The sequence below is a fragment of the Boleophthalmus pectinirostris genome, unplaced genomic scaffold, assembly GCF_026225935.1.
Source record: "Boleophthalmus pectinirostris isolate CB_2022bp ecotype Guang Dong unplaced genomic scaffold, ASM2622593v1 HiC_scaffold_16, whole genome shotgun sequence".
Classification (NCBI taxonomy): Eukaryota; Metazoa; Chordata; class Actinopteri; order Gobiiformes; family Gobiidae; genus Boleophthalmus; species Boleophthalmus pectinirostris.
This window is the reverse complement of record NW_026571095.1, coordinates 26,951,302-26,971,184: the sequence shown is the minus strand read 5'-3', so window position 1 is coordinate 26,971,184 and position 19,883 is coordinate 26,951,302. Positions and strand designations below refer to the sequence as shown.

The window sequence follows — 19,883 nt, the reverse complement described above, 5'->3', positions numbered from 1 at the left end:
CTAGGACTAGAATTTACTCAGTATTCAACCAGGACTAAACCAGGACCAACCTAGGATTGTTCCAGGCAAAGTAAGAACATCTCTATGGCTACATTCAGACTGCAGGGCTTAATGCTCAATTCGGATTTTTTTTTTGTGAAATCCAATTTTTTTGTGAGGTCGTTCACATTTCCAGTTAAATGCGATGTGTATGTGATCTTCAGGGTGAACTTTAAATAACACGTGTATAGAGTGACAGTGCTCAGTGTTTACGGAAGTTGCGTAAACCTGAGCACCTGGCAATTTAAAGTTGCTGTCGTACCGGAGCCAGAACATGTACAGCTTATTTGATTTAAGGAGGAGATTGAGAAGGAGAAGAATGAGGTTTTTGGCATTCATGGTATTTTGTGGGGCAGTGGCAGCGACGTCCGTAGAAAGGAACATGTGGGTGGGGAGTCGGAGCCAAGAGTGGTGGGACTGTTATGTGCTTCGCTGCTTCACTGACACAGAGTTCGGACACAATTTTCATATAACGAGAAGAATGTTTGTGTACATTTGTGTAGGTGGGATGAATGTGACCTGGCCGTTCAGACAGAAGTCACATGTCAGAAGATCAGATATGTATCAGTTAGGGATGTAGCAATAACCAAAATATTGTGATATCGTATCGTCAGAGTTCTCACAATAATATCGTGGACCATCACATTATATCGAATTACAAGTCTCTTTGCTTAAATTAAGAGTTATGGTGCAGCAATAGCTAAAAAAAAGACAGAGGGAACTACATAGACCATGATCCTTTGCTCCATTTCAGTGCAGACTACATGAAGAAATAATAGTTCTAAGCACTTTTAAGTCTTAGTTCTTTGGATTAAGGCATTTTAAGAGGAAAAAGTCGCATATTAACAGTTTTGGCTCCCGAAAATATTGCAATAAATATCGTACCGTGAGATGTATATCGTAAAAATATCGTACAGAGAGATTTGGATATTGTTACATGTCTAATCGTGATCTTTCCCACGATATCACAATAAATATCGTAGCGTCAGGTTCATACCATGGCGATATCATATCGTGAGACTTGGATATAATTACACCCCTAGTATCGGTTTTAGGAGCACATATCCAAGTGGCCTGGGTCACATTTGAAAAAAATCAGATCTGTGTCTTTCAGAGTGACATTAAAAGATCAGATACAGGTTACATAGGGGCAAAAAAAATCAGATTTGGGTCACTTCAGGCTGCAGTCTGAAACAGGCGTCGGACCCTCCATCGGCAAAATTACACAGTTCACCACATATTATTTAATCATTATAAGATAAAACATGTAAAAGCAAGCGCACAGCAGATAAAACAGGACCCAAACTCTCTGATATGAAGAAAGATAAGAAGCAGGCAGATGGAAAGGCAAGCTTATGTGGTCGCCCTATCAGCTCTACGCAGTTTCCATGATATTGTGAAATGGCAGAAGCGACAGTGAAGCAGAGAAATGGGGCTCTTCACTGCAAAAAATAGAAAATGAACACTGAAAGATGAACTTTAGCGAGTATTTTGTAGTTTTTTGGGACCATGCGGGAGTAAAGAGTAGACACACAGGTGGACAGAGCGTACGTAGCTCTTACCTCACGCTCAGACGAAGCCAAGATTTGATACAGATGCCCTACCAACTTAGCATTTAACAAGAGGAGAGAGACAAAAGAATGTACTATATATTTCGACAATATAGTCTTAACAAATAAAGGGGGTTTCTACGTGGTTCTAATCAAATATCAGGGTTAAATCTCTAAGAAGCCTTTTATAATAGGGGTTAACTAATATTATCAGCATGCATTTTGCGGGGTTATTTTCTATCCATGCTTTAAACATGCGTCATTTGGCAAGAAAGCTATCTGCAAGCTTTTTATTTATTTATTTAGCTTTAATCTTAATAGTGTGCATCATTAAAAAAGCTGCAATCATTGTATTCTTAGTATTAAAAAGCGATTTTACACTATTTTTTGATTTATGTTATGATGTTGTTTCCTCATTGCAGACACCGGAATCCATGTATCATTCGTTTTCTAAAATAAAGCTGAAAATAAGAAAATAAAAAAACAACAATTTCTTCATTATTTGTCTCCAAAACTAAACTGAAAACTAAAATGAAAAAACAAACAAAAAAAAAAACAGATAATGATTTGTTTTGAATAATGGAAAAAACTGAGAAACGTTTCCCATTTTCGTGACTTAAACTGCAATGTCAGACTTTTGCACCACATACGGACTGAACCAGGACTGAACCAGGACTAAAACAGGACTAAAACAGGACTAAAACAGGACTAAAACAGGACTACAGTAGGACTAAACCAGGACTAAGTGTCGAGACCTGCCAGGAGATGCGTCCGCTTTGACTGTTTGGTGATCAGGACTGAGACCAGACCAGGACTGAGACCGGGATGATACTGGGACAAGATCAGGACTGAAACTAGGACTGAGACTGAGACTGAGACCGAGACCAGACTGGGACAAGATCAGGACTGAAACTAGGACTGAGACTGAGACTGAGACTGAGACCGGGAAAAGACTAGGACTGAGACTGAGACCAGACCGGGACTGAGACCGGGACCAGACCAGGATCAGGACTGAGACCAGGTCTGAGACAGGGACCAGACCAGGTCCAAGATCAGGACTGAGACTGACTTTTCCATGGTTCATTTAAACACAAAATCGAAAACTGAAGAAAAAAAAATTGTTATCTGTTTTTTCATTTTGCTTTTGGAGACAAATAATGAAAAAAAAAAAGTATTTTTTTCGTTTTCTTATTTTTGGTTTTATCTTGAAAAAAAAAAATGAATGAATGACACACGGATAATTAAAACACTTTTTTTCTTTTCAGAAGAGAATGAGATTTTCTTCCAGGTAGGATCCATAGTGGTCCATAGGCGTATAATGGTCTATGTGCTCTTATATTTGTTCTGATACAGCTCAAGATCATTCTAAAACTATTCAGGAGCTTCATTTCTGTCCTGTGAATGTGACTTTTTTAGTATCAATACCTGCTCAAATGAGTATCTAGTTTAGTATCTGATTTTTGAAAACACTATTTCCAAATCAACTCTCATATGCCAAAATGATTAACCCAATTATCCTTTTGATATCACTTCCTCAATTAAAAACATATTTCTAATAGTGAACCCTTTTAGTTTATTTTTTTTACCATCTAAGCGTTTCGTATCCATCCGGTCGTAATTTCTCTTTATGACCAGAGTCCTGCTCATGCTTTATTCATCCCATCTGCTGTAAAGATTAGAAACAGCAGCTCTCACAGTCATGCCAGAGCTCTCCTTTATGCCTGCCCACGCGCCAGTCCACCTTAACAAAAATCCACCTTAAATCCACCAAGCCAGCAATGAGCTCATGTCCATAAATTAGCAGCGGCAGTGATTGCAGTTGTGATGCATCGATTACGCAGCCGTGATGTGGAGAAGCGGAACTGTGCTGGTGGCGGCGGCAAGCTTGACTAATAAAAGTACTGCTAGAAGTACTGCTAAAAATACTATCGTTAACTTCTTACCCTGGCGTGATGCAGGTCCACGCCGTACATGGACAGCTTCTTTGCGTTTTCCAAGAAGTGCATCTCCGCTTCGGCCGGTGTCATGCCCCTGAAACAGCGAAACACAAAAATGATCAATATTTACAAGAACGATATTGAAAAAATGAAGTTAAAGAGGGTAGTTTACTTCTGTGGGGTATTAACTCCTAACACAAAACATATTTAGATCACCATGTTAACTTTTGTTGTTTTGCTAATCAAACTACCGCACATTGCATTAGATTTATGAAGTTGTAGTGTATTGTTTTATATCATGGTTTTGTATATTTATAGAGAATTGTCGCGTGGGAGCATGGGTGACGTGGACGTGTGGGCTGAGCGTAAGGAGGGTTCGAATAGAGCCTGGGAGAGATCGCTAGATTACTCAAACATGCATGGATGATATCTAAAAAATCTTCAGGCATGTTTTTGATGAAGGAATATTGTAACAAGGTAGAATGAAGGGCTGGGCGATAAGGAGCATAAACTATATCTCGATATACGATATATATCTCGATATCTGTACAGGAAAAGCAACCCTCCAGAACTACTCCACAAGGTCTTTTCTTACTGAAGTGCAAAGAGGTAGGTAGATCATGTAGGAAAAAAGTGCTTCTGCAACTTAAAAAATAAAAAATAAAATCCATTTATACAAAAATAATTTAATTGTAAAATAAAGGAAGAAAGAACACATATTGCCTTCTTTTCACTCAAAAATAAAACAATTCAGCTCAACTCAAGCTCATCTTGAGACAAACAATAACCATAACCATGAGCTCCTTTAGCAGTGGCAGATACATAACAGATCCATGTTCCTCACCAGCGTAAGGAGCTATGAGGTATCCCACAATCCACTGCAGATCAAACCCAACATTTCTAAACACAATTGTTCAAGTTACACTGCAGCAGATTATTTATTAAAATCTTCTACATAAATAAACTTGACATTACTAAACTTTATAACATATAAACCGTAACGACTATAGAGCCACATCAGCCCGTTTCAGATTATAATGTGTTTAATGCAGCTTTGCCACATTTGTTTATGTTCTACAAAAACGAGACTTAAAACCACATGGCTCATTTGCATAAACTATAAGTGATGAAAAAAAAACAACTCGCTCCTTGTGCAGGGCGAGCGGGGCGAGCACAGAGAAGGCAAACAAGCAAAACGGCAAAATCAGAATTAAATATAAGTATTTTATCGATATATATGATATGTCAGAATCCATTTCGTGTTTAAAAAATATATAGATATATTTTAATATATTAATTGAACACTCGGAGCGCATTACACATCGACGTTGTTGATTACATTGATAAATAATAGGCAGATATTTGTATTACTATAGTTATATATTTGTATATATTTTTTATACTTTTCCTTGTACACATTCATATAATTATGCCTTATTGACACCAGTCTTTTGCTATTTTTGCTACTTATACTTAGAATTTATTATTACCATTTATATTTTGTGATTATATTGTGACTTGTGAGCTACTATGTCCAAATTATTTTCCTTGTGGATTAATAAAGTTTGTCTAAATCTAGTATGTTCTCTCTCTAGTGAGAATACAAGTGTTTTTGATAAATACTAAACAGCTGTAATAGCATAAATGCAAGATAGATATATTAGATAGATATACTACCATATGATGAAACAATCCAGGGAAAGCAATAACATTTCTATAGAAACAACAAAGATCCTCCACCCCCACATATTCCAAGACAGGCTATTATCAATTTCAGCAACCTAAAAGCTCCTCCATGTTTTCTTGGAGCTTTTAACGGGGCCATTTTTAGCCTGGATGCCCTTCAGGGAGACCTTAATCCTGTTGGTATTATTCTTCCCTGCTTCAGTGAGAGTGGGACGAGACCGCATCAGATTCCACACAAATCATGATAATACTCGGAGAGAGGACGGTCACTGCGAGGCTTTGAGGAGAAAATATCTTCCCAGACAAGATACTATTTATAGCTATAGATACGTTACAACCAGTTAAAGGTCTTATTTATATTATTTTACACTTGTAGTCATGTTATAATGTTGTTAACTCCTCGAAAACATATGTGGAGTTATGTTTTGTTTCATTCACATGTTTGAGTAATTAGGCGACCCACATCTCTACCTTCTGATATCATGAAGTAGTACTTTTAATATATTTAATGGAATTGAACTGCCTTTTCAACAGAACAAAAACAGTTGAAATTGACAGAGAAAGTCCACAATAATGCTGCTCGATTATGGAAAACAATCAGTATCACGATTATTTTGGTCAATATTGAAATCACGATTATTCAAAGGATTATTTTTTTAGTTACACGATGCATTTATTCATTAATTCTTTCTAAAAACAAACAAAACAAAAAAAAACACATTGTTACTGACAATTTATGCAAAGCTTTCAAACTGAAAATAAATTCAGGCTACAAATATGAACCTTAGAGCAGTTTTGTGATGTATAACACATAAAATGAATAAAATAATCTTTGAACATAAATTATGGCATAGAAAAACGTAACGTAAGTGTATCCAAAATAAACTATATATATCCAGCTGTTCTACAATCTCTATATTTAAAAAAATAATAAAACAAATGTACTTATTTATATAAAAATTAGTGCTGTCATGCGATTAAAAAAATTGAGAGATTAATTAATTATGATCTGTAATTAATTAATCTAATTAATCTCTTTTTAATCTCACCTAAAAAATGCTGAGAAAAGCCTTCAAGTTGAGGTATTTTCATTTAAATTCATTATTACATTATTGTGGCAGATCAAAAGACTGATATAGATTTTAAAAAGTGACTTTATAAAGTCATTTATTGTTTAACAAATCTCTCCAAATTGACTGTTGAGCCCAACTGGTTTTAGTTCTGGTTTTAGTCCTGGTTTAGTCCTGGTTTAGTCCTGGTTTAGTCCTGGACTGGGTTAGTCCCGGTTTTAGTCTTGGTGTTAGTTCTGGTTTAGAGGCGCACAGGAGGAAGCGCGGTTTACGCAGTGTACGCGAGAAAACGTACGTGGCTCACGGGAGCACGTCGGTGTCCGCGCAGTAACTACGGAAAGAAACGTGGTCCGCGCGTTCTCAGGTTAATGACGATGATGAAGGTGTGTGTTTGTATGTGTGTGTGTGTGTGTTGTGTGTTGTGTGTGTTTGTGTGTGTTTGTGTGTGCGTGTCCCCTCATGTGGCAGGTCACTATAGACAGTAGTGCAGACATCATGAGTCTATGCAGGTTGTTTTCACCAGTGACATTTAAGTTGTAGGCGATTTTATATTTGTTATTTTCTTTTATATTTCACGTCGGGAGAATAATTTCCAAGACACAAAATGTGTTTTTACCTGTGCACTGCTGCTCTGTTCTACTGGCTCTTCCACCTCGTCCATTGTGCGACTGACGCCACCAACGTTAACATGACGTTTACATCGCTGTTACTGTGTGCGTTTTGTTGTGGGTTTCCGGCAATGAGTGGAATTACCGAAATAAAAAAATAATGAATGTGTTTTTTGTGTGTGTGTTGTTGTCCCAACAACACATAAAAACAGGTTTTATAATAAAGAAACTCGCATACAGAAACACTAAAGTTAGAGATTAAAAATGAGATTAACGCGATTAAAAAAACATAACGCGCTAAATATGACTGTAATTAATTAATCGCAATTAACGTGATAATTTGACACCCCTAATAAAAATATCCCAAAATAAACTTTGTTAAGCTTTAAATCGTTTCAACTTGCTTATATGAGTTTGGAGATCGTTTGACACACAAATCGAAATCGCGATCAAAATTCGATTAACTGCACAGCCTTAGTCCGCAATATCTTCAGGTGCATCGAGAAGTGAAGACGTTTCAGCGAGGCTACAACAAAAGATGTAGCTTCAAAGTTTGGCAATTACATAGGGGCAAATTAATCAAGTGAAGGTGTTTGAAGTTTAAAAACACAGTGGAGCAGCTTTACAGCACCTCTATTATTGTTACCTCCACCAAGGAGGTTATGTTTTTGCCGGCGTTTGTCTGTTTGTTTGTTTGTTTGTCTGTTTGTTTGTTTGTGTGTTTGTTTGTTTGTTTGTTTGTCTGTTAGCAACATAACTCAAAAATTTATGGACCGATTTTGATGAAATTTTCAGGATTTGTTGGAAATGTGAAAAGGAAGAACTGATTTCATTTTGGGGGTGATCCGGAAGAAATCCTGGATTCTGGATCACTTTGAAATTTTAGTTAACATTGTGGTAAATGGGGCCTAAAATTTTGTTTTTCAATATCTTGGTTAATTATTGACCAAACCCCATGAAATTTGACTCAGGGATGGACAATGGGATCCTCTTTCATATTCCAAAGGCTGATCCGGATCTGATCCAGAAGACTGATTTTATTGCAATTTATATAAAAAATGGGGGTAGTCCTTGGCGGAGGTCTGCGCTCTCTGAGTGCTTTTCTAGTTATTAGTATTATTGGTGGCTGCAAAAAAAGACAGGAACCACCTACAACTACCTGCACTGTTTTGTTGTTACTGTTTGGATGTTGTCTATTTTTTATGTGTGCCTTTGAACATAACAAAAACTCAATAAAATGTGAAGGTTACGTATATGGATACTGACTTGTAGGTCTTGTGAAGCTCCATGACCTTCTCCTCCAGTTCTTTGGTTTGGTTTGGTGCAAAGCGTAGTTCACTGATGTAGTCCGTGCCCAGCTCCTCGGGGTCGTAGTCTCCGAGCTCAGACTGGACCGTGTAGGAGCCCAGGACCGTGTGAGTGGCAAAGGAGCAGGGCAGCCGACCGGAGACCACATCGTCACGCAGCTGAAGGCACAGGTAGTACCTATGGACAGACACAGGGGTTATCATGAGTAAAACTGGTGTTTAATCAAGTAAAGTATCATTTGTGTTTGAACAGGACCACTCATTTTAGCCATAAAGTTAAAGGTTCATTGTGTAACTTTTCTGCTGGAGGGTTCGTCAAACACTTTTACTCCATGGAGATGTTATTGCTTTGTCTGGAAGGTTTCACAGTACGGCTTTAAACATTTCTATCTTCACGGAGACCAAACCAGACCAAGTTAAAGGTCAGATCTGTGGAGAGGCGACCCCGCTCACAGTCAGAATGTCTGTTTTTCTAAGCATTTTTGAGCTATAAAACCACCTATAACTGAATAAATGCTAAAGTATAAGTGTTTAATGTCACACTGTGGAACATTCCAGGCAGAGAAATGACATCTCCATAGAAACAAGCAGGTGATGGACCCCCCCCGAACCAAAAAGTTACATAGTGCACCTTTAAGTAAGTCTAGTCGTCTTTATTTAACTTGCTGATATCTTATTCCTTATTCTCATAATTTGCATCATTGTTTTTTTTTTCTTTTATTGCAGTGAAAAACATGTATTCTTACAGAGAGCAGGCTTGCATCTCCACAAACCCGACTCTTATCTGCCTCTTCCTGTTTGTTTCCATATTAGTATTGTTCCTTTGGCTATAATATTCCACAGTAGACTAATGGAATAAAAGGTAACTGTCTCCATGAAGAATATTCCGAAGTATAGTTTTAACTTTCTTCCATGGAGTCAAGCAGCTGACTTTCCATCTCCAGAAAGTCACAAACACAAAATACAAAAACAAAATTTCGAGGTAGACCTGTCCAATAGGCATCCCGGCAGAAAACTGACCGTAAAACCGATTAAAACAACTCAAGAGTAACATTTGGACGTTAATAAAACTATATAGTATTGATTCAAAGAGACAGGATTGAATTAAAAAGCAGAAACACAACTTTACTGAAATGAAGTGTCAAAAGATGTAATGTTAAATAAGTCATCTGGACAATGTTTTTGAAAAGTTGAAAATGTTTCGACTGCCATCCAGAAGTACAGGATGTCCCAAAGAATTTTTACCTAATTTTACCGGCGAATAATTTAGGCAATTCTTGATGAAATAACCTCAAATTTTTACAGAATGTATAGAAACAAAACAAGATTTTATATTTATTGTTTTATTTTTGTTCTGTTTTCAGGTTGAGCCAAAGAGAAGTCATTTTGCGTCTTGGAATATACTCGCACACATATGTAATCCTTTAGCCCTGCATAATCAGTCTTCCTCTTTAAATTTTTGGTACCAAGTCCAAATTTGTTTGCCAGTTGGTGAAGTTTTTCCAAATTTTGCATGGAAGGCTGCACAGTCTCGGGTGAGTGTGCGAGCACATTCCAAGACTCAAAATGACTTCTCTTTGGGAGTGAAAAGAACAAATTCAATTCAAATTCAAATTTCTATACATTCTGTGAAAATTTGAGGTTATTTCAACAAGAATTGCCAAAATTATTAACCTGCAAAATGATCAAAATGGTCAAATTTATTGGGACACCCTGTACTTCAATTTGACTGTACTGGACAGAGAAGAACTTACACTGTCCTGAACTAGATTACACCAACTCATATGTTTTAAAACAAAACTTCTCCTCACCTGGTGATGTCCTCGCTGAGCTGGGAAGGATCTGGAGGGTAAAACTTCACATTGAAAGCAAAGTTCCAGGGTCCAGCTGCAGCAGAAACATTTCAGGATGAGCTCATTCACACAAATACTGGGTACAAAATAGAGTACTGCAAAAATAACACAATGAAATACATACTTCTGATCTGCTTCTTTAGCTCTTTGCAGGGGTCTAGCCAATTCTGAAAGAGGAGAGAAATGTTAGAAATTTTGCAAAAGTATGCGGTGTAAAGTGTCTACATAAACTGGATTTTTAGTGTTCCTCCGTGTTTTGTGTCACCTGTGCGTGTTTGTGTAACTATACCTTCTGGTTCTCGACGTCTCTGTACGTGATGCCAAAGTAGTCCTTCTCCAGCAGGTTCAGGTGGTCACACACTTTGTCAAAGAGGACCTGGCCTTTGGCTCGTTTCTGGAAAAGACAAAGAAAATGTTGAGAAAATTGTGAGTAATATACTGACAAATTCCATAAAATATTGATAATTTCACAACATAAGTCACATGCGGCCCTTGATCTACCATTAGGGTTGTCAAAAATATCAAAACTAGGTACTCGTTTGAACAAGTATTGATACAAAAAAGTCACATTCACAGGACACAAATTAACCTTTCCTGAATAGCTTTAGAATGATCTTGAGCTGTGTCAGAACAAGTATAAGAGCACATAGACGAGTGTACACCCATGGACCACTGTGGAACCTACCTGGAACACTGAGGGATTACACAGATATAAAACCACATGGAAATATTAAAGAAAGTACTATGATTTAATGTTGGAAATTGCACTCTATTGTCTAAATAAATAATCATTACCATTGTGGCATTGGAAATCTATTCCTTAGTATCGAAAGAGTTTGAAATTTTAGTATCGTGTCAACACCATTTACCACCAGTTATTACTTTGAATAGGATGTTCCACAGTAAAACATTAAATGCTTCTTTTTATTTCCATGGAGACAAGAAGGTAGCATCCCCAGAGCCAAGCTAGAGTCAGATCTGCGGTGAGGCAAACCCACTCACAGTTAGAGAACATTATTTTCTAGCCATAACAAAGTAATTAAATATGTGCACTAAGTTTCATGTCACACTGCGGAACATTTATGGCACAGGAATATCATTTCAGAATATCAAATCAGAAATTATAACTTAAAGCAGTGATTTTTGACCACAGGGCTGGGACCACCTCCTTGGGGACCCCACAATCAGTACAAAATAATACATTTAATATGAGATAAGGCCCCGGGATACTTTGTTCAGAAAAAAATTGGACCCCAAAATTGAAAAGCTTAAGAAACTCTAACTTAAAGGTCTTATATTATGCAAAACAAGACTCTTTAAGCCATGTTAAAATGTTGTTACCTCATCAAAAACAAACCTGGAGTTTATTATTAGTCTGTCTACATCTCCAAAGCTCAAAATGCTGTGTTCCACCCTGTGATGTCATGTAGTGGTAGCTTTCAATTTATCAGCTATTTTTTTACCTTTTGTTAAGTAGAAATGAGCAATTCCTGGACTGAAATCATCCAAATGTTTCTAGTGAAGCTGTGTGTAGTTTCAAAACACACTGGAGCACTTCTTGTATTACCACATGACATCATAAAGTGGAACAGTGTTTTCTATCTGAGAGAAAAACTCATCTTAAATATGCATGTTTGTGTGTTAAACAGGTGTGAATAAAACAAAACACAACTCCAGGTCTGTTTGTGATAACATAGATCAGAAAATAGCGTAATATAGGCCCTAAAAATAACACAATATAGCTTTAATCACATCATTTATAAGATTTCAAAGAGGCCTAGACTTAAGACAACTGAGATACAATATATTAAAGTATTAAAGGAGCCGTAGACAAAGTTAATCCGAGCAGATCACCTTAAGCAGCTGGAGATTAACAGCCTCCTGAGGACAGCTCTGATATCTGATACTATGGACAGGATTTTTAGTCAGTGCTGCCCTGAATTTGGACTCACAGGTTTTTAGCAACGTGGATAAAATATGAAATCAAGTTTATAGATTTAAATAAACTTTGTACAAATCAACAAGAGGAATTACATGGACCCAGTTGCTCAAAAAATACATAAACAATACTTAGTAACAAAAAGCAGATAGAAGAGGAATAAAACTTAGGTCCTATAATATGCGACATTGATTCTTGTGATCTTTAAGTCATGTTATAATGTTGTTACCTTGTCAAAAACTGGAATTAGCTGCTTAATTATCATCAGAACAACTGTGAAAAAAGTTTGGATGATGTTTGTGTCCGCGGTGTAACAACAAACCAAGATTACAAAAAAGCCTGTAGCAGCTGAAGTGTGTGTTTTCCTCCATACATTCGTTTGTGTTCCTGACCAATCAGAACTCTTCTCGACCCCCAGACGTTGAGCGGAATTAAATAAAGGCAATTTAATGTGTTTTCCATGTAAACCTCACTTCGGAATTATTATTTTCAAGTAAACTCGAAGGAGAATATTTTAATTACGAACAATTTAATTCTGAACAATTCATTTGGAATTTAAAAACATCATGTGAAAGTGGTCAATATAAGTCTGACTGGGGAATCGGATCAGTATCAAGAGATCCAGAGCCAATATCCTATCAATAAAATTTTCCAGTACTGGTGCAGCAATACTTACAAGCAAAATGCCAAGTGTCTCTCCTAGCTCTCTATGCCCATTTCCTACCCTGTTCAGCCAAATAATACCCAAAAGATATGAATTATTGATATGGCTAGCAAACCATTCATTTCCTTCGTGAATTTATAAAAAGATTGAGACTTCTTAGCCTAGTTCTGCATGAATTTGCATCTAAACTCCGGATTGTTCCAAAGCTCTGCTCCTTATCGCTACACTGGTGTCTAAACGTGACAGTGCGCACTTTGCAGATTCTTGACGTCATGAATCTGTAGTTTTCAAGTCAGCATCTTCCTTTTACATTGTGTTCAGCAGAGACTGGCAAATCCAAGGCTGAAATTATCCAAATGTATAAAGATGTATTACTCGGGATGATATCCTAATCTCTCGATAAGATATTTTCACAATATGATATTTACTGCGATAGTTTGTGGAATGTAACAAAATTGTGAATGTTATGCTACTTTTATGTCATAATATAATAATATAGATTTAAAAGTGCTTAAAATCCGTTATTTCATCATGTAGTTTGGACTGAAACAGAGCAAAGGATCATGGGATATGTAGTTTCCTCTGTTTTTTCAATAAATTCTAGCAAAGAAACTTGTAATTCGATGTGTTGTGATGATCCACGACAGCAAGATATTCAAGTTATTGTTACATCCCAGTGTATTACCACATGACATCACGAGGTGGAACAGGGTGTCTTCTGTTTAAGAGAAGAACTCAGCCTCAATATACAGGTAAGAATGAAATAAAACACCACTCCAGGTATGTTTGTGATGAAAAAACATTAGAACATCGATGAGATAATATGGGCCCTTTAACTGTCATTAGTAGTCGCCAAAAATTACATAAAAATGATTCAGGATGGACCAGATGGTGCTTTATTCATTCACAGATTGCAGCGTCCTCTTATGTAATATTTTGAGGACTTTTTACCCATTCAGTAACTTGAATCATTTGTTTTTAATTGTTAAATCGCAATAGCATCTGTCCTAATTCCTCATCGTTCTGGATCCCATCTGTGCGTGAGGACGAGGTCACTTGTGAATCATTAAGAGGAAATTGGCAGGAAATTTGATCCATTTGCAGTGATAAAGACTTTGATCTATTACAATACCTTATCTGGACCAACTCATTTGATCATATTCTGGTACCAAAGACCAAGCATGTCTGAAGTTTTTGAGTTAAAAGAGTTGTTAATGCGTTTGTGTTCCCAGTAGGGTTGTCAAAAGTATCGAAAATCAGACCACAAGTCGATATTAATACTAATTAATTTGAGCTGGCATCAATACTAAAAAGTTGCATTCACGGGACAGAAATGAACCTTTCCTGAATATGTGTAGAATGATCTTGAGCTGTATCAGAACAAGTAGAAGAGCACATGGACCACTATGGAACCTACCTGAACCACTGAGGGATTACACAGATATAAGGCATATGGTAATATAAAAGAAAGTACTATGATTTAATGTTCAAAATCACATTCTATTTTCTAAAGTAAGACTGTTTTTATCATCAAGTCTATTCTTTAGGGTTGAAATCAAGGTTGAAATTTCAGTATCATGACAACAGTAGTCCACAGTTTCCACGTTTACATGAGATCTTTAATTCAGAATAAAAATGATTTAATTCAGAGTAAAAATGATTTAATTCTGAATAAAAGTGATTTAATTCTCAAGAAAAATTATTTAATTCTGAATAAAAATTAATTCCACTTTAAAAACAGCATGTAAACACTTAATTCCTAAAGAAAATGATTATTCAGATTTTAACTTAATTCTGAAGTAAGTGGGTGGTTTATTTTGGTTTTAAAGCCAAATTAATTTATTCCTGGATCATGGAAACGTTTATTCTTCTTAAAAATAATTCCAGTCATTCAGCGCAGGCTCGTTGGGTCGCCTTCTGACACGATCTGGACGTCCTCGCTTCGGACTTTCATTCACTGCTCTTTGGATTTGTGAAAGGGATGTGGGAGTGGGCTGAGGTAGAGCAGCCTTTGGGTCAGTTTATCTTCCTCCCTTCTCCAACACTCATCCCTTCTCCTCCTCAGCTGACAGACTTAAAGCATAATGAGACACTTCACAAGCTGCTTCATTATCATCAGAACGACTGTGAAAAAGGTTTTGATGATGTTTGTGTCCGTGGCGTAACAACAAACCAAGATGACAAAAAAGCCCGTAGCAGGTGAAGTGTGTTTTTCTTTCGGTCGACGTAAATACATTCCTGTCTCTGTCCAATTAGAACCTTTCCCGACCCCCAGACGTTGAGCAGAATTAAATAAAAGCAATTTAACGTGTTTTCCATGTAACCTCAATTCGGAATTATTATTTCAATGTAAACTAGAAGGAGAATATATTCATTCTGAACTATTTCATTCAGAACAATTAATATGGAATTAAAAAACATCATGTAAACGTGGCCAATATAAGTCTGAGTGAGGAATCGGATCAATATCGAGAGATTCATAGCCAATATCCTGTCAATTAAACTTTCCAGTATTGGTGCCGATACTGATACCGGTATGGCCCAACTTACAAACAAAATGCCAAATGTCTCTCCTACCCCCATTTGCAACCCTGTTCAGCCAAACAATACCCAAAAGATATGAATTATTGATATGTCTAGCAAACCATTCATTTCCTTTGTGAATTTATAAAAGGATCGAGACTTCTTTGCCTAGTTGCAGATTTTGGGTCTGAATGAATTTGCATCTAAACTCCGGATTGTTCCAAAGCTCTGCTCCTTATCGCTACACTGGTGTCTAAACGTGACAGTGCGCACTTGGAAGATTCGATGACGCCATTCGTTTTCCACTGAGCCGCGCTGTCTGAGGAGAGAGAGTTAGTCATGACATTTTTGGACGTATTTCAAAAAGGCAAGAGAAGAAAAGCGCTAAGCAAAAATGTGGTGAGGCTCTGACCTGATTTGTACCACAATTTATGGTGTATTTTTTTTTTCTTTCAAAACAGAGTCAGTCAAAAGAGTTGTGGTACAAATTGCATCAGCCAAACAAGATGTGAATAAATACATAAAAAATACTCTTTCCAGAATGTTATGTGTAGTTATTTCATTTTGTTTAGCCTCTCTGCACGGTTTTAACCTATGGATGTTTGCAAAATTAAATGACCCCAAGACGTCTCCTCGGCTTGTTCTGAATCCGTCAAATTGGCCTCTAAGCTCCGAGCTCCCTCTCCTCCTTAAGCCCAAACAGGATGTGTGTCAGCGTCTGACATGGCAAGGACAGTCCAAATAGTCCGCAGAGATAGGAAGGAGTTAGTTAAATGAATCTGCATGCTTCCTTTCCTAGCTCCTTTAGCATAGGAACCTTGAGAGCTTCCTAACCAGCCGAAAGGAGCAGAGATTTTCCCTGAAGGCTTCCAAACACAGCTGATCTCTGCACAAGAATTTGTAACGCAGTAAAAATTTCATTGCCTCAGACATTTCACAATAAAACTATCTGGATAAACCCAACTTTATATAACAATGAAAATAAAAGCTTTTACGGTCAGCACATCTGTAGACTATAATGACATAAGGAAAGATCTGCGCACTTTGTTTACGTTTATACAAGCGAAACTTAAAGCCACGTGGCAAATTTGAATTTACTCTGCTGATAGAAAAGGACCCAGGGAGTAGGGAAGGGCACGATTAGTCGACTAACTGACAATTGATCATTAAGAATTTCGTCGATCACGTTCATTTTTAATTGACAAACCGACTGTAGGTTGCTGTGTGTAGCGTAAGGAGACGAGGCTGCGTCTGACAGCACAAACACTGGAGTTGCGGCCTCACAGTCCCACGTTTTGGCTCTGGTACCTCCTTGGAGACCGTGAACCTCTCAGTGAGTGTGTTCACATGCACATCGGTGTCCTGGGTATGATCGGGTTTTTTGAGTATCCCGGTTTTGTCATGGTGCATGTAAACTCAGTATCCCGGTTACTGCATGTGACAGAAAAGCGCACACGTGTCCAAAAGACATGTGCACTTTTCAGTCTTTTCAACACAACAGAAGCCAAAATAAATAAAGTGAGTGAAATGAAGTTAAACAAAGAGCTGTGCTAAGAGCTAAGAGCTGCACTTACAGTTTATGCAAATGAGCCGTGTGGTTTTAAGTTTTGTTTCTGTAAGACGTAAATAAATGTGTCAAAGCTGCATTAAACACATGATAATCTCAAACGGGCTCTATGGTTTACTGTATATGTTGTAAAGTTGAGTTTATTTATGCAGATTAGAAACAGTAATAATAACGATAAGAATTTTTATCTAAAAACGTTAATGATTAATCAAAAATCGATCGTTCATTCTCTCAAAGATTGCTTAAGAAAATTTTATCGAATGCCCATCCCTACCAGGAAGCTGAGTAAAAAGTTATGGACATCATCTGTGTTTATAGTTGTGTGTGAAATGTCCATGTCTGTGAAAATATCTAATTGGTCACTAGGGCTAAAACTTTCTATTAAATCACAAAGTAGCATATGCAAAATACTGACTTTACTTTCTCTAATCTCTCTCTTAATATATTTTCAGTCTAAGGAATGCCATGCTGTCATCTATAACCCAGGATTATATTTTAATTTTAACTTTAAGTCTATTTTATCACAAAAATGCAAAGAGCAAATGGTTCAGAAAGGACACTGTAGCTTCACCTGACCCAAAGATGACAGGCAGTTAAGAACGAAAGAAAAATTGAAATCTAATTATTCAGCTCATAAATATTAACCATCATGAATGATAAATGGTTGTAGTCAGCGGGAGACGAGACTGTTGACCCTGTATTTAGTACAACCACACGGTTTATAATTGCTTTTCAAGGTTACGCGAATTAACATAAAAGAAATGAACTCCCCAAAAGTAAAGGTGCACTGTATGACTTTTCCATTAACATGTCATTGCTTTGACTTTTTATTAGGGGTGTAACGATAATCAAGTCTCATGATACGATATCGTCACCGTCTGAACCTCACAGTACAATATTTATTTAGATATTGTGGGAAAGCTCATGATTAGGAATGTAACAATATCCAAATCTCTCTGTACGATATTTTCACGATATACGTCTTACAATATGGTATTTATTGCGATATTTTGTGGAGGCTAACAAATAATATGTGACTTTTTCCTATTAAAATGCCATGACAAGACTTAATAAAGAAAACTAAGACTCAAAAGTGCTTAGAACTGTTATTTCTTCATGTAGTTTATGTCGAAATGGAGCAAAGGATCATGGTCTATGTAGTTCCCAATGCCTTTTTTTTTAGCTATTGCTGCACCATAACTCTTAATTTAAGCAAAGACACTTGTAATTCGATATATTGTGATGGTCCATGATATTATTGTGAGAACTTTGACGATACCACGATCTTTCAGTTATTGTTACAATCCTACTTTTTACATTTGTCAAAAGTATCGAAAAACAGATTATAAAATTTGCGTCAAAACTAAATACTTGTTTGAACAGGTATCGATACTAAAAAAGTGACATTCACAGGACAGAAATGAACCTTTCCTGAATAAATTTAGAATGATCTTAAGATGTATCAGAATAATACCTGGAAAACTGAGATATAAATCAATATGGTAATATAAAAGTATTATGATTTAATGTTGAAAATCACATTCTACTGTCTTTGTGGCATCGGAAATGGGACTGAGTATCGTGTCTATTCCTTAGTGTCAAAATCAACACCACTATTGCCTTGAATGTCCCATAGTGTGGCATTACACTTAACTAAGATTAACACTGGGACAAGCAGGTGGCGCCACCAGACCAAACAAAGGCATCCACACTGTAAGATGTACATGGTTTTCAGGTGTTTTTTTTAGAAATATTAAACACAAAGTAATGAAACAATCAGAGGTGGGTAGAGGAGCCAAAATCTGTGCTCATGTAGAGTAACGTTACTTTAAAATTTTATTGATTGATTAATATATTTCAGTCACAGGTATAATTCTGACATTATTTACAATCATATTTAACATACAGAGACTGAAAAGGTGTAGGCTGAAGTTTGAGCCTTTACCCTTTATTCCTTTGTCAGAGCGTCATCTTGAAACCAGTTCATCTTCATAAATACAACAAGAGGAAACAAACAAATCAGTAACAGTACAACAAAGTACGATAGCACAAACGAAGTATCATAATCCATGTATCTGCCCAGAGTTAAACATTATATTATTACACAAGTAGAAGTAAAAAGAAGTGGTCCAAGCAATTATTAGTGTGAGTAAAATGTATTTGGGAAAAGTAGAGAGTAGCTGTCAGGTGTCGTAACAGCTGATTTATAAGTTGAAGTTAATGTAATTTGAAGGAGAAAACATGAATTAAATACACCAAAATCTGGGATAACATGACAGACTAAATGAGGCAAATTAACTGACTAAAAAACAAATGTTCAAATAATTTCTTATTATCAAGATGAAGCTTTTGTCACTTGTAGACTTACTTACAGTGAGAAGCGTAACTTTTATTCAAGTAAGAGTACTGTTACTTCAATAAAAAGAGCAGAAAAGTACTATGAAACGTACAATTTGTTTAAAAAGTTACTCCAGTAAATGTAACTGAGTACTAGCCACCTTTGGAAACAATACATTTTAAAAGGCATACTGTGGAACATTCTCATCAAAGTCACATCATACAGAGCAGACCTGGACATTTTCCCCGGCCATAATTTGAAATTACAAAATAAACGTAATTTATTATTTTACCTCATGCATGGACTAAAAGCTGCATTGTTTTATTTTACAGTTTTTTTTCTTTTTTTTAAATGACATTTTTCATAAGGCAGCCTCACTTTTTCATTGCTGAGTCATAACACAAACTCTCACCAGTCTTACCAGCTCGTCAAAACAATGATATTTACTGCTTTTTATAAAGAAATACAGTTAATATTTTGCAGAATTGAGGTAAGCATTTTGGCGTCCACAATATTTTCTGTTTCTCATGTGGCCCCAAGGAAAAAGTAATTTCCCACGCCGATATAGCGGATACAAAATAAATAAATAAATAATAGAAAATAATTTGAAAAATTAAAAAAATCAATCAAGCTGTTATTTTCATTCGAAGTTCTTTTAATCCTGATGATTCACCGTTTCCGACATTGCTTTTAAACACGCACAGCAGCCTCTCCAGTCTGTCTCAAGGGCTCCAGACTGACCCTCATTTAGCGCGACAGTCCTCAAAAGCCTTTCTGGCACATCCCAGAATAATCACACCAA

At 36.6% G+C, this 19,883-nt stretch overlaps 1 protein-coding gene across 2 annotated transcripts in view; it reads right to left on the bottom strand.

The window, feature by feature from the left end:
• Window positions 1–19,883, bottom strand: part of LOC110174884 (band 4.1-like protein 3) — a 141,596-nt gene that overhangs the window by 84,085 nt on the left and 37,628 nt on the right. For both annotated transcript variants that reach the window (XM_020940995.2, XM_020940996.2), the window contains exons 4-8: window positions 10,340–10,444; window positions 10,175–10,217; window positions 10,009–10,084; window positions 8,157–8,375; window positions 3,533–3,620 (exon numbers count right to left, since the gene is read on the bottom strand). In XM_020940995.2, the coding sequence (XP_020796654.1) occupies window positions 3,533–3,620; window positions 8,157–8,375; window positions 10,009–10,084; window positions 10,175–10,217; window positions 10,340–10,444 (531 nt within the window). The remainder of the gene's footprint in view (window positions 1–3,532; window positions 3,621–8,156; window positions 8,376–10,008; window positions 10,085–10,174; window positions 10,218–10,339; window positions 10,445–19,883) is intronic.